Genomic DNA, 14,517 nt, shown 5'->3' on the forward strand with positions numbered 1-14,517 from the left:
GCAGTGAGGACAGCTCCACTTGCCCTCAGGGGCTTTCTCCAGCTCTGGATCCAGGCAGACAAGGTGATAGGCACGAGGACACGTGTCACAAAGTATTATCTCTCCTCCCTGCTGACAGACTTCACAGTAGTCCTGGTGGTCTGTTTCATATCCATCTCCTTCTCCAACTTCAACTAGACAGAAATCACATTATGAACAGCGGACTCTCACTACCATGTATATTTTTATCAGTGTTTTTTAATGGACACTGAGGTCCAGCACAGCCCAGGGCCCACCACATTTGGCATTAGATAACAGAAGGGGAGGCTCCCTAATAGAAGATTTATCTTGGCTTTTTCTATACTACCCAGTTGTCTGGTTTAGAGGGGTTCTCTTATCAGGTGCCATAGGGATGAGGTGGGCACACGTATAGCAATAAGTGCTACCTCAATGAGGTCATGCAAAAGAAAAAGTAACAAGAGATAAATGAAGAACAAGTTTTACTGAATTTAAAATAAAAAAACTGTAAAAGCTGTATGCAGCAAAAAAAACTTGAATGGGAGCTGAGCCACAGTACACGAGCACGTACAGTACAGACCAAAAGTTTGGACACACCTTCTCATTCAAAGAGTTTTCTTTATTTTCATGACTATGAAAATTGTAGATTCACACTGAAGGCATCAAAACTATGAATTAACACATGTGGAATTATATACATAACAAACAAGTGTGAAACAACTGAAAATATGTCATATTCTAGGTTCTTCAAAGTAGCCACCTTTTGCTTTGATTACTGCTTTGCACACTCTTGGCATTCTCTTGATGAGCTTCAAGAGGTAGTCCCCTGAAATGGTTTTCACTTCACAGGTGTGCCCTGTCAGGTTTAATAAGTGGGATTTCTTGCCTTATAAATGGGGTTGGGACCATCAGTTGCGTTGAGGAGAAGTCAGGTGGATACAAAGCTGATAGTCCTACTGAATAGACTGTTAGAATTTGTATTATGGCAAGAAAAAAGCAGCTAAGTAAAGAAAAACGAGTGGCCATCATTACTTTAAGAAATGAAGGTCAGTCAGTCAGCCGAAAAATTGGGAAAACTTTGAAAGTAAGGGCTATTTGACCATGAAGGAGAGTGATGGGGTGCTGCGCCAGATGACCTGGCCTCCACAGTCACCGGACCTGAACCCAATCGAGATGGTTTGGGGTGAGCTGGACCGCAGAGTGAAGGCAAAAGGGCCAACAAGTGCTAAGCATCTCTGGGAACTCCTTCAAGACTGTTGGAAGACCATTTCCGGGGACTACCTCTTGAAGCTCATCAAGAGAATTCCAAGAGTGTGCAAAGCAGTAATCAAAGCAAAAGGTGGCTACTTTGAAGAACCTAGAATATGACATATTTTCAGTTGTTTCACACTTGTTTGTTATGTATATAATTCCACATGTTGTTAATTCATAGTTTTAATGCTTTCATAGTCATGAAAATAAAGAAAACTCTTTGAATGAGAAGGTGTGTCCAAACTTTTGGTCTGTACTGTATGTTTCCAGTGCTGGCGGCTGCCATAAACATCTGATTGGTGGTGGTGCAGGGTGTCAAACACCAACTGATCTGAAATTGATGAGCATAGGTCATCAATATCGAAAAGCTGGATTACCCCTTAAAAGCCATGGCCTTTTAAGGCCTTTAGAATGTGGCAATCTTTTTTTTTCATCCCTGCCATCCAAGAGCTATAATGTTTTTACTTTTCCATCAACACTGCTGTTTTGAAGAGAGTGGAGAGGAAAACAGCAATGAGAGCTTATTTTTTTTTTACATTTTCATTGGTACCATTTTGGGCTATATATTACTATATACTTTTTTATTTGTCTTTGTTTTTTGCAAAGGTGGAGGCATTTTTTTACATTGTTGACTGTGCAGGTTTAATATGATAATTTTATAGATGGAGTCATTATGGCTGCGAAAATACCGATTACGTGCACTTTTCTTTCTAATGTTTGACACAATATAAGGGAAAAGTGTTTTTGCATTTTTGTTAAATGTTTAAATGTTTTATTTAACTTTTCTTTTTACATTCTGTAAGTTCCACTAGTGAACTTGACCACTCGATCTCTTCTATAAAACACTGCAGCACAATGCTGTAATGCATTCATCTACGCTCTGGGTCTATTAGGTTCCTGCTGCCATACCAACCCATTGGGACACCACAATCACATTGTGGCCAACGTGATGACAGACCACTTTCTCTGGCCACTTAGATGCTGCGGCTGCTATCCACTGCATCATCTAAGGCAGGGCTGGCCAACCTGCAGCTCTCCAGCTGTTGTAAAACTACAATTCCCACCATGCCCTTCTGTAGGCTGATAGTTGTAGTTTTTGCAATTGCTAAGACCTCCAGTGACTAGCTGTAACCTATGGGTAAACCCGGCACTAAGTGTTGAATTTCCTAGCAGCGCCACCAAAGGGGAAATTAAGGATTACAAATTTTTCATTCAAATCATTAGGTTATCTATATAATGTAGGACAGGACAGGCCCTCCATAGCGAGAGACCCTCTTTGTAACTGCTCTCCGCTCTCAGCCAAAAAAAGATGAGGATCCTGAACAGAAGACCTCTCTGTATTAACTCCCAAAAGGGTTAAGTGAAGTACAAGGACGTGCTAGAGATGACTGGTTATGCCTATTCGATCTCCTATAGTAGTTATAGTTGAGACCCATGAAGGCGGTTATCCCAACAGCCTGAAACACTGTACTACAAAAGTGAAAGAATGAGAATACTTACTCCTTTTACTTTTTTTTTTCCCTCGTTTCCCTTTCTTTGCTAGAATATCCGACCGGATAGAGGAGCTGTTGATACTGGAGCTGTCAAAGTCCGACTCCTCTCTCTCGTCCTCTTCACTCTGGACACACAACCAGTATTATGTGATATACATGTATATGGTCAGACTCATTACTGCTCGCTCTATTCTGCCGATACAGAACTTTCTTTGACCATATTCTGTCGATCAGTTTAATGGACAGGACAAGCTGCCATTTTGGAGCTGAAAACAGCAGGTAGGAGGACAGTGTGGAAGCTGCATTTATAAGCATCTGGGTCATAGAGTGAGATGGGGGAGAGTGTCTGACAGATCTCATTACAGTATTCAAATAAGCATATGAGCCTACAAAGGGTGCAAATAAAAAAAAGGGGTTGTCCAGAATTAAGCCCCATGCGCATGTATTTTCAGTCCACATTCGATCCGCGTTTTTTGGGGATGCTGGCCCATATATTTCAATGGGGCAGCAAAAGATGCAGAAAGCACACGTGTGCTGTTCTCATCTACTTGTCCGTTCCTTCGGCCTGCAAAAAAGATAAAACATGTCCTATTCTTGTCCGTTAGGAAGACAAGGATAGGACATTTCCAAAGAAGTTTAAAAAAAATGGTGACATGTACACGGCCTTAGAAAAACATGGCAGTTTTCTGCCAAAAACATTGGCACACCTGTCCATGAGATGTGTCTGATGATGTATTTCACCTTCACTGAAGTGAAAAGGACACCCCACCAATCCCGAGAACAGCTCTTGTCTATTTCTGGGGCTCCCATGGAGAAGGAATAGAGCGGCGGGGTACATGCTCAATCTGTCGCTACATCAGATCGGGGGAATGGAACCCCTGTTCTCGGTATGGGTGGAGGTCCCAGCAGTCGGACCCCCAGGGATCAGTTAGTGAATCCCTATACTGTGGATATGGGATGACTTCTGAACTTGGAAAAACCCCTTTAATATGACACTTGTGTGTATGCACACCTATGTGTCTCTATGGATCAGACAACACATAATTTGTTTGTAGTCTGTAACCATGGAGACATATAGGTCTGAATAGGAGCGGCCTACACAAAATGAAAGTCTCAGGACTAATTTAGATTTCTTTTTGATGACGTGATACACTGTTTGCACATACTCACCGAAGAGCCTTTTCTCCTTTTGCTTGCCATGCCTCCAAATTTAAACTTCAGATTTGCAAGTTTCTTTCCTTTTCCTTTCTTCTTTGAGTCTTTGGATTTAGATTTTTTCCTAACACCGGGCCCTGGACATCATGTAGACATCATTAGGTAGAAGGAAGAATGTTATCATGAGGCCTCGCTCAATCCCCCCCATGGTCCTACTGAACTGAATTCAGAGCTCCATCTCTGAGATTCAGACTGAGCCCTTGCTTCATCCTCCTCTGTGAGGCAATTATTATACATTCCTGGAAAGGCTGGGTGACTACCCTTCACTGAAGCTTGCCCAGGGGAGGACACACAACCTTCTCAGACACCTGACTAAGGCCTCTTTCATACGACCGTATGGCTTTTTTTCAGTGTTTTGCGGTCCGTTTTTCACGGATCCGTTGTTTGTTTCCGTTTCTGTTCCATTTTTCCGTATGGCATATACAGTATACAGTAATTACATAGAAAAAATTGGGCTGGGCATAACATTTTCAATAGATGGTTCCGCAAAAACGGAACGGATATGGAAGACATACGGATGCATTTCCATATGTGTTCCGTTTTCTTGCGGACCTATTGAGCCACGAAACGTGATTTGCGGGCAATAATAGGACATGTTCTATCTTTCAACAGAACGGAAAAAGGGAAATACGGAAACGGAATGCATATGGAGTACATTCCGTATTTTTTTTGCGGAACCATTGAAATAAATGGTTCCGTACATGGACCGCAAAAAACGGCCCGTAAACGGGAAAAAAAAAAATGGTCGTGTGAAGGAGGCCTTAAATATGATGTCTTATGCACTAACAAAGGGTTAAAGATAAATAAACCTTTGCATATTTGCCTTTGAGAAAGGTGGGTGACTACTAGTGATGAGCGATCCACAAAGTGGACTTTGATCCGTATTTCAGGATAAACTCGATTCGCCGTGAAGCCGAATTTCCTTTTACTTCGCGGTAGCAAATCGATTTAACCTGAAATAGTGAAAACAAAAAAATAATACTTACCCTGTTCTATTTGCTAGCAACGGGCCGTCTGCCGCCATCTTGCTTGAAGATCTTGGCCGAAATCCCATCCGTGGTTATGTATGACGTCATCTCGGGCCGCACAAGATTTCAAGCCAGACCTTCAAGCAAGATGGCGATGGGTGGCACGTCACGAGCAAATGGATCAGGTATAATGTTATTAATATCAGATCATATGCGATCGCCACTCCTAATCATTGCAATCACTCAATAATCGAAATCGAGGTAAGGGTACTTTCACACTTGCAGCAGAGGATACCGGCAGGCAGTTCCGTCGCCGGATCGTCTGACAAATGCATTGCAATATTGGATCCGTCTCTCCGGTGTCATCTGGAAAAACGGATCTGGTATAAATTATTTTTTTTGCATTTTTTAAAGGTATGCGCATGTGCAGACCGAAAGGCCGGATCCGTTTTGCCAGAACACTTAATGCCGGATCCGGCACTAATACACTTCAATGTAAATTAATGCCGGTATTCCGGCAAGTGTTCAGGATTTTTGGCCAGAGAGAAAAGTGCAGCATGCTGCGGTATTTTCTCCGGCCAAAAAACGTAAGAGGGACTGAACTGATGCATCATGAACGGAATGCTCTCCATTCAGAATGCATTAGGATAAAACTGATCAGTTTTTTTCCGGTATTGAGCTCCTGTGACGGAACTCAATACCGGAAAACAAAAACGCTAGTGTGAAAGTACCCTTACATGTTGAATTAATCGCGATTTTCATTTTTGTCATAATCGCCCAGCCCTAAGTGGAAGCCATACTGATTGTTACCCAGCTTTCCAAAAATGGAGGTTTAACAAAGTAAAAGAGGGATGGGTAATCCCATCTTACAAACTGATGGCATATGGCTGCTATATGATTGCTATGGGTCTGTTCTCCGGGATCTTGTGAGCGAAGAGACCACAGTGCTGACTTAGTGCAAGTCCTTGCAAAGCAGCACTCCCAGCCACCTGACTGTGCAAGGACCTGCAGCCGGCCCTATTCACCTTCAATGTGACTGCCAGGGCACTGGTGTGTGGGAAAAGACATTAAAGGGGATGCAGCGGTGGACCCCTTCAATCTCAGCATCAAGGATGGCTTCACTTCACAAGAAGGGAATAACCCTTTAACACTTTTCTTCTCTCCTATAGATATATATATATATATAGGCTATAAAAGGTTAGATGGGTAGGGTTCAACCCCCACCAATTGCTAAAATGGGAGCCCTAATTCTCCTGCCGACCCAGTCTTGCCTCTTTATGGACTGAAGCTATATGAACCATACCTTTCCCTTCCTTGGTCTTGGCCTTTCTTATAGGAGGCGGTTGAGCAGATGGTGGAGGAGGAACTAACAGCGGAGTAGCAACTGCCACAGTCTCAACAGCCGCAGCCACAGCAGCAGCAGCCGCAGCTGCCGAGCTGCCCTTTAGCGGGTTATTGGCACTGAATTCCCGCCATTTGGCGCCCAGCACAGTCATCATCTTGGACATTGGAATCTTAGGGTTTTTCTTTGCTATTAAAGGTCTAAAGTAGATATAAAAGAGATAACATATTAGAGTGCCGAACAGTCATAAAGTGAAGCGGCCTGAATAGTAGGTGACAGTCTTCCCTCTATGACTGTGCGTACAGAGACAGCCGTCACTTACTAAAAGGGATTTTCCAGGCTTTTAATATTGATGACCTATCAATAGGTCATCAATATCAGAACGGTGGGGGTCCGATCAGCTGGATGACAAGAAGGCACGCGCTGTGCACGCATGCCGTCTCCTGTGTCTCTTCCTGCTCACTGTCTACATAGCTGCGGCAAGCAAGCAGATAGACAGGAGATGGGACGTGCGCATGGTGCTGCCTTCTCTTCATACAGCTGATCGGCGGGGGTGCCGGGTGTCAGACCCCCACAGATCTGATATTGATGACCTTTCCTGAGGATCGGTCATCAATATTAAAAGCCTGGAAACCCCCCTTAAATGAATAAATTACAGGTTTTGCTGAATCTTTTTCCATAAATCTATATAATCAGTCTGCTCAGCTCTTTCTGCTCTATAACATGCTGTCTGTAGATTACACTGCGTTTTCAATGTGACCGTTTCCAATAACCACAATGCCAATGCAAACCAGAAGTAAGGACACTTTCACACGGGCCAAGGATTGGGTCAATTATTGGGGACAACATCATCTTTTGTGAGTAGCACACTGCTGTGTGTAAACAGAGATTTGCTACCGACAAACAATGGATCTGTAGGGAGATAAACGTTTGCAGCAGCGATCATTCATCCCCATACAGAGGGGATGACTGCTGCATGTAAATGTGGTTCTACTGTAGCTCAACAATAAAACAATCATTGGAAACAAATGAGCAGTGGCCCATGTAAAAGAGACCTAAGCCATCAACACTGTACCGAGATGTGGCCGCTAGGTGGCGCTGTGCTATACCTGTGAATAGACCCCAGGTGTTGCCACTAGGGATGAGCGAATCGACTTCGGATGAAACATCCAAAGTCAATTCGCATAAAACTTTGTCCTAATACTGTACGGAGCAGGAGCTCCATACAGTATTAGAATGTATTGGCTCCGATGAGCCGAAGTTATTGCTTGGCAAAGTCTCGCGAGACTTTGCGCAATAACTTCATAAATTAATTTGTACTGTAAAAAAAACATTTCCCGGACTCAGGTTCGGTTCCAAGTGGTGCCTTGGAACCAAACCGGAGTTCGGGAAATGTTTCTTTACAGTACAAATTAATTTATGAAGTTATTGCGCAAAGTCTCGCGAGACTTTGCCAAGCAATAACTTCGGCTCATCGGAGCCAATACATTCTAAAGCCTCATGCACACGAACGTATTTTCTTTCCGTGTTTGTTCCATTTTTTTTGCGGACCGTATACGGAACCATTCATTTCAATGGGTCCACAAAAAAAAAAAAATTACCGTACTCCGTATGCATTCCGTTTCCGTATGTCCGTATTTCCGTTTTGCAAAAAAATAGAACATGTCCTATTATTGTCCACATTACGGACAAGGATAGTACTGTTCTATTAGGCGACAGCAGCTCCGTTCCGCAAAATACGGGATGCACACGGACGTCATCCGTATTTTTTGTGGATCCGTTTTTTGCGGACCGCAAAATACATACGGTCGTGTGCATGAGCCCTAATACTGTACGGAGCTCCTGCTCCGTACAGTATTAGAACGAAGTTTTATGCGAATCGACTTCGGATGTTTCATCCGAAGTCGATTCGCTCATCCCTAGCTGCCACATAAATGTATGTCCTGCAGGTGCAGCCATTCAGCAGAGATTTAAAAGGTCAAATGATGGGATTACTCCAAAGCAACAGGAAGGAGAACCAGGGATCAAGGGTCACTTATTTTTGGTTCCCATTTTGGCACTTTAAGGCCTTGTTTACATTTCTGTGTCTTTTTGACATCTGTGACAAAATCCACCTGTGGTTCACCAGTGAAGATGTCTGTGAAGGATCGCTGTTTGGTCCGTGTGTCGTTTTTTTTTACCCTCTGTGTCTCATCCATATTCCACGGACACTGCTCACCTGAAAACTAATCCCTAGAGCATCTCCTATGGGTGGTCAGTAAAGAACGGACCAAACACAGATGCCTTCAGTGTTGTGTCAAATAGACTTGAATGGGCATGTTTGGTCCGTAGCACTGACCTAAGTAGTGCATGTCTCAGTAAGTTTTTCACTGACCATAGGTCAATAAAAGGATATTGATGTGTGGTATGTTAAAATCAATGGGTACGTGTCCTGTCCGTGGAAAAGGTGGATAGCATCCGTAAAAAACGGAAATGTGAACAAGGCCTCGGGGATATGAAACTGGTGTAATTATATGCAGTTGTTCTGCTTTAATAAGACAGATGCCCTAATTTAATAAAAACTCGTCGTGGAGAATGCATCATGCATCAGATATCACACATAGATTATTACAATATACTTTATGCCATCTGTTTCCAAAAAGAAAACTGTATATTATATAAAATGTGTAGGGGTCCTAAATTTATGTTGGACAGATGAGCATCACCTCTTCAGCCCGGAAAGGCCCATAAAACATCCCAGGAGCAGACTTTTCATAAAACAGCATTTACCCCACCCTCTTTTATGGTCCAGGACTCCTGGTGAATACCTGAGAAACTGACTGAATGCCTTGTAATTGGTCAGTGTATGGTAGTCTTCCTCGGAGAAGGCATAGTCCACGTTGTCCAGTCCCCATTCCTCCATCAGCTGTGCTGAGGTCTTTGGCTCCTTTGGAGGAAACAGCATACAAGTATGTATAGTGAGCTGCTCGGCCGTTAAAATACGGATACAAAACGAACATAAAAAAGAACAGACGGCTGGAAAATGGATGCGCAATTGGTTGAAAAATATCCATGAAAAACTGACAGTGTGTCCATTTTTAATGAGATAAAGACAAATCCAGCCAGCGCTAGCTACTGCGAGTCAGCGTTGCTGCGGGGAGGAGTGAAACTCCACGAGGACGAAAGTGAAAGTAAATCCCGGCAACTGCTTAAATATGCTGAATCTTCTTCTTTTATTGCTTATTATGTAAGAAGTAACAATATATAACGGGTTTCGGCACACTGCCTTTCTCAACAAGTACATTCCACATGTGTTACACAGATATATATAGGCAGATCAATTACAGGTACAAGTGATGTCATCCACCCACTAATGGGCGGGTATTCACTACCCACCAATCGATCACCTACTATTCATCAAGAGGAGCACCAGAGAGTATAGGAGCACCAGAGAGTATAGAAGCACCAGAGAGTATAGGAGCACCAGAGAGTATAGGAGCACCAGAGAGTATAGGAGCACCAGAGAGTATAGAAGCACCAGAGAGTATAGGAGCACCAGAGAGTATAGGAGCACCAGAGAGTATAGGAGCACCAGAGAGTATAGGAGCACCAGAGAGTATAGGAGCACCAGAGAGTATACGGGCACCGGAGAGTATAGGAGCACCAGAGAGTATAGGATATCCAGTGCCAGAGGATAGAAATCAGCGGATCTGCTCATTAAGGCTGTTGCAAAATTGTTCAGAACTAGTGATTACTCAGAGATACAACAGGAATTTTTCTTGCAGATGTTGCGTTTGGTCCTATGGGAGAATTATTTCTTATTTGAAGATGTCTATTATTTACAGCGACGAGGAACCGCAATGGCATCGAATGTGGCCCCGCCCTACGCAAATGCGTTTATGTCCGCTTTAGAAGATCGTTTTGTCTATAACAGTAATTTTTACTAAGAGAATATCATCATATGGAAGAGATTTATAGACGATATTTTTTGCGTGTGGGCGGGGCCACGTGAGATCCTATCCGGTTTCTTTGACCATCTGAACATGGTCTGTCAAGGTTTGAAATTCACTATGACTTGTGATAAGAAGAGAGTGAGCTTTCTTGATATGGTGGTGGTGGTGAAGGATGATCAGGGCTATCTTTCCACTGATCTATTTAGGAAAGAAACAGATAAAAACAGTATTCTGCATTTCTCTAGCGCTCATCCACCCTCGCTTAAAAAGGCAATCCCACGAGCTCAGTTTCAGAGGATTAAGCGTATAGTCTCCGATTCAGAGACACAGGAGCTGAGGCTAGATGAGATAACTGATAGATTTGAGAAAAGAGGCTATCCTAGGTCTATACTTGATAGGACGAGATTAGATCTTTCCTCTCAAAACCCTCCTAGGATTAAACAACAGAGAGTGGCATTTATACATAAATTCCATCCGTATAATGCACATTTAGATAATGTGGTTAGGAAGTACTGCCATATTCTAACTAAAGCCTATCCGAATGTTGATGAATTTAAATGTCCACCTCTGATTTGTAATAAGAAAAATGCAAATTTGAGGGACAAATTGGTGCATGCGGACCTAGGCAGTGGTAGGGAGACCCCTAGACAAAATGTGTTGAGAACTGTGAAAAACTGAACGTTCCCGTGCCTTCACTGTCTGCAGTGTTCCCATATTATCAAAGGTCCTGAATTCCATCCCCCACGCACAGGTCAAGCGTTTAAAGTGAAAGGGTTTTTTACCTGTGAATCAAAAAATGTGATTTACTTGATTAAGTGTCCGTGTGGCCTGGGATATGTGGGAGAAACAATGCAGACAGTGTAATCACAAGTCCACCATTAGGACCAAAAATCTCCTATTACCACGACCCTATCATTTTGATAAGTGTAGACATAGAATCTCGCAGTTAAGATTCCAAGTCCTGGAACAAGTGACGAGACCAAGGAGAGGAGGGGATATCAAAAAACTCCTCCTCCGCCGCGAAGCCTATTGGATACATATGTTGGATACATTGTATCCAAAAGGTTTAAACCGTGATTATGAGGTTGCTAGACTGTAATTTATGGTATTACTAATGATATGTCTTTCTTTCTTTCTTTTTCTATTTAGACACAGCAGATCCGCTGATTTCTATTCTCTGGCACTGGATATCCTATACTCTCTGGTGCTCCTATACTCTCTGGTGCTTCTATACTCTCTAGTGCCCCTATACTCTCTGGTGCCCCTATACTCTCCGGTGCCCCTATACTCTCTGGTGCCCCTATACTCTCTGGTGCCCCTATACTCTCTGGTGCTCCTATACTCTCTGGTGCTTCTATACTCTCTGGTGCTTCTATACTCTCTGGTGCCCCTATACTCTCCGGTGCTTCTATACTCTCTGGTGCCCCTATACTCTCTGGTGCCCCTATACTCTCTGGTGCTCCTATACTCTCTGGTGCTCCTATACTCTCTGGTGCTCCTATACTCTCTGGTGCTCCTATACTCTCTGGTGCCCCTATACTCTCTGGTGCCCCTATACTCTCTGGTGCTCCTATACTCTCTGGTGCCCCTATACTCTCTGGTGCCCCTATACTCTCTGGTGCTTCTATACTCTCCAGTGCCCCTATACTCTCTGGTGCTCCTATACTCTCTGGTGCTCCTATACTCTCTGGTGCTCCTATACTCTCTGGTGTCCCTATACTCTCTGGTGCTTCTATACTCTCTGGTGCTCCTATACTCTCTGGTGCCCCTATACTCTCTGGTGTCCCTATACTCTCTGGTGCCCCTATACTCTCTGGTGTCCCTATACTCTCTGGTGCCCCTATACTCTCTGGTGCTCCTATACTCTCTGGTGCCCCTATACTCTCTGGTGCCCCTATACTCTCTGGTGCTCCTATACTCTCTGGTGCTCCTATACTCTCTGGTGCCCCTATACTCTCTGGTGCCCCTATACTCTCTGGTGCTCCTATACTCTCTGGTGCCCCTATACTCTCTGGTGTCCCTATACTCTCTGGTGCTTCTATACTCTCCAGTGCCCCTATACTCTCTGGTGCTCCTATACTCTCTGGTGCTCCTATACTCTCTGGTGCTCCTATACTCTCTGGTGCCCCTATACTCTCTGGTGCCCCTATACTCTCTGGTGCTCCTATACTCTCTGGTGCCCCTATACTCTCTGGTGTCCCTATACTCTCTGGTGCTTCTATACTCTCCAGTGCCCCTATACTCTCTGGTGCCCCTATACTCTCTGGTGCCCCTATACTCTCTGGTGCTCCTCTTGATGAATAGTAGGTGATCGATTGGTGGGTAGTGAATACCCGCCCATTAGTGGGTGGATGACGTCACTTGTACCTGTAATTGATCTGCCTATATATATCTGTGTAACACATCTGGAATGTACTTGTTGAGAAAGGCAGTGTGCCGAAACGCGTTATATATTGTTACTTCTTACATAATAAGCAATAAAAGAAGAAGATTCAGCATATTTAAGCAGTTGCTGGGATTTACTTTTACTTTTGTCCATTTTTAATGGCTGTTTTTTTCCCACTGTTGTGTAAGTTTAGCCTTAGGGCTCATGCACATGAACGTATTTTTGGTCTGTGTCCAATCCGCATTTTTTGCGGATTGGATGCAGAACCACTCACTTCAATGGGGCCGCATCTGTATGTTCGTTCTGCAGCCTGCAAAATAATAGAACATACCCTATTCTTGTCCACACTATAGGAGAATTCTATAGAGTACAGGACGTTCCATTCCACAAAATTGCGGAACACACACGGCCGTTATCGGTGTTTTGCGGATCCACACTTTGCGGACCGCAAAAACGGCAACAGTAGTGTGCATGAGCCCTTAGTCTTCGAAAACCCATGTTAGGAAATCATTATTTAGCAGGCAGCAACATTACCTTTACACATCCTTCTTCATTCTCTTCATCTTCTCCATCCTTCTTTTTTCGTTTTGATTTCTTCTCTTTCTTCTCCTTCATTTTTTTCTTCTTTTTCTTATTGGGGGAGTAGTCACTGCCGTCACTTTCTGACTTCTCCATCTCGATCTCATCTTCAATTTCTGATGGATCCTCATCACTTCCCTGAAAGAGAAATGAAATTTAGTGTAGCCGACCAACCAAGAGAGGGCCCAGGTCACATTCAGCGATATCATTTTATTTCCGCGAAAACTACTGTATCGGCGCCTTGGCGGTAATGGGAGGAGTGACTTTGGAAAAGATGACTATGGTGGGAGACCTGGGATGGAGGAGTGGGGTTAAAAAATACAGGGGAGCAGACCATAACTAGGGTGTAGGCTGTATCTTCTTCAGCGCCCTACACTATATGTATGCTAGTGTTACAGTACCCCTCTCTTCATGGGGGAAGGTGTTGATTGTCTGTTGGAATATATTTGAGGGGGTATATTTTTGTTTAGTTAATTCTCGCTACTGTACTATGGAGGTCAATTATGGTAACAGTCTTAAAAAATAGCCGAATATCAGGTCTGACTGTATATGTATATCCCTTCTGTTTCTTGGTTGTTCTTTTCTGTACCTTAAAAAATTGCTCAATAAAAAATATCTGAATTTTAAAAAAAAACTACTGTATCGGCCAGAAGCCTCCACCATCATTATAGGGCCCTTAGGCCCCATTCACACAACAGTATTTTTGGTCCGCATCCGATCCACTTTTTTTGCGGATTGGATGCTGACCCATTCATTTCAATGGGTCCGCAAAAAAATAAGGAAAACACACCATATGCTGTCCGTATCTGTATGTCCGTTTCGTAGTCCCGCAAAAAAGATAGAACATGTCCTATTCTTGTCAAGAGTAGGCATTGTTACAACGGATCCGCCAAAAAAATGGATGCAACATGGACATCACACGGTCATCATCCGTATTTTTTTAAGGAAATGGGGACCTGGGCAAATGCAAATGATGGATTCCACAGTTGCAAATTTTAGACAAGAAGTTTTTCCCATCACTTCAGCCTACATAATGCTGCCATATAATGCCATTCACAGCCCATATAATGTCATCCTATAGTGCTACAATAATATACACCCACTTGTATACAGCCCATATAATGTCATCCTATAGTGCTACAATAATATACACCCACTTGTATACAGCCCATATAATAGCACCCTATAGTGGCCTAATAATATAAAGTGTCCAACTAATACTGCCTTATAGAGCTCATATACTACCGCCATATAGTCCCACAAAAAAACATAATTTCCAAATAATACCACTATGCACCTGCATGTACTCTAGAGTCTCTTAGCAAACAGGCCCTGGGAAACGGATCAGTTTGCT

General features: G+C 43.3%; 1 protein-coding gene across 8 annotated transcripts in view; it reads right to left on the reverse strand.

Annotated features, from left to right (window-relative positions):
- CHD5 (chromodomain helicase DNA binding protein 5) overlaps window positions 1–14,517 on the reverse strand; it is a 235,063-nt gene that overhangs the window by 144,997 nt on the left and 75,549 nt on the right. For all 8 annotated transcript variants that reach the window (XM_040429570.1, XM_040429528.1, XM_040429519.1 and 5 more), the window contains exons 3-8: window positions 13,119–13,301; window positions 9,074–9,192; window positions 6,228–6,466; window positions 3,912–4,033; window positions 2,749–2,866; window positions 1–173 (exon numbers count right to left, since the gene is read on the reverse strand). In XM_040429570.1, coding sequence (XP_040285504.1) covers window positions 1–173; window positions 2,749–2,866; window positions 3,912–4,033; window positions 6,228–6,466; window positions 9,074–9,192; window positions 13,119–13,301 — 954 coding nt within the window. The remainder of the gene's footprint in view (window positions 174–2,748; window positions 2,867–3,911; window positions 4,034–6,227; window positions 6,467–9,073; window positions 9,193–13,118; window positions 13,302–14,517) is intronic.

The sequence above is a fragment of the Bufo bufo genome, chromosome 1, assembly GCF_905171765.1.
Source record: "Bufo bufo chromosome 1, aBufBuf1.1, whole genome shotgun sequence".
NCBI lineage: Eukaryota > Metazoa > Chordata > Amphibia > Anura > Bufonidae > Bufo > Bufo bufo.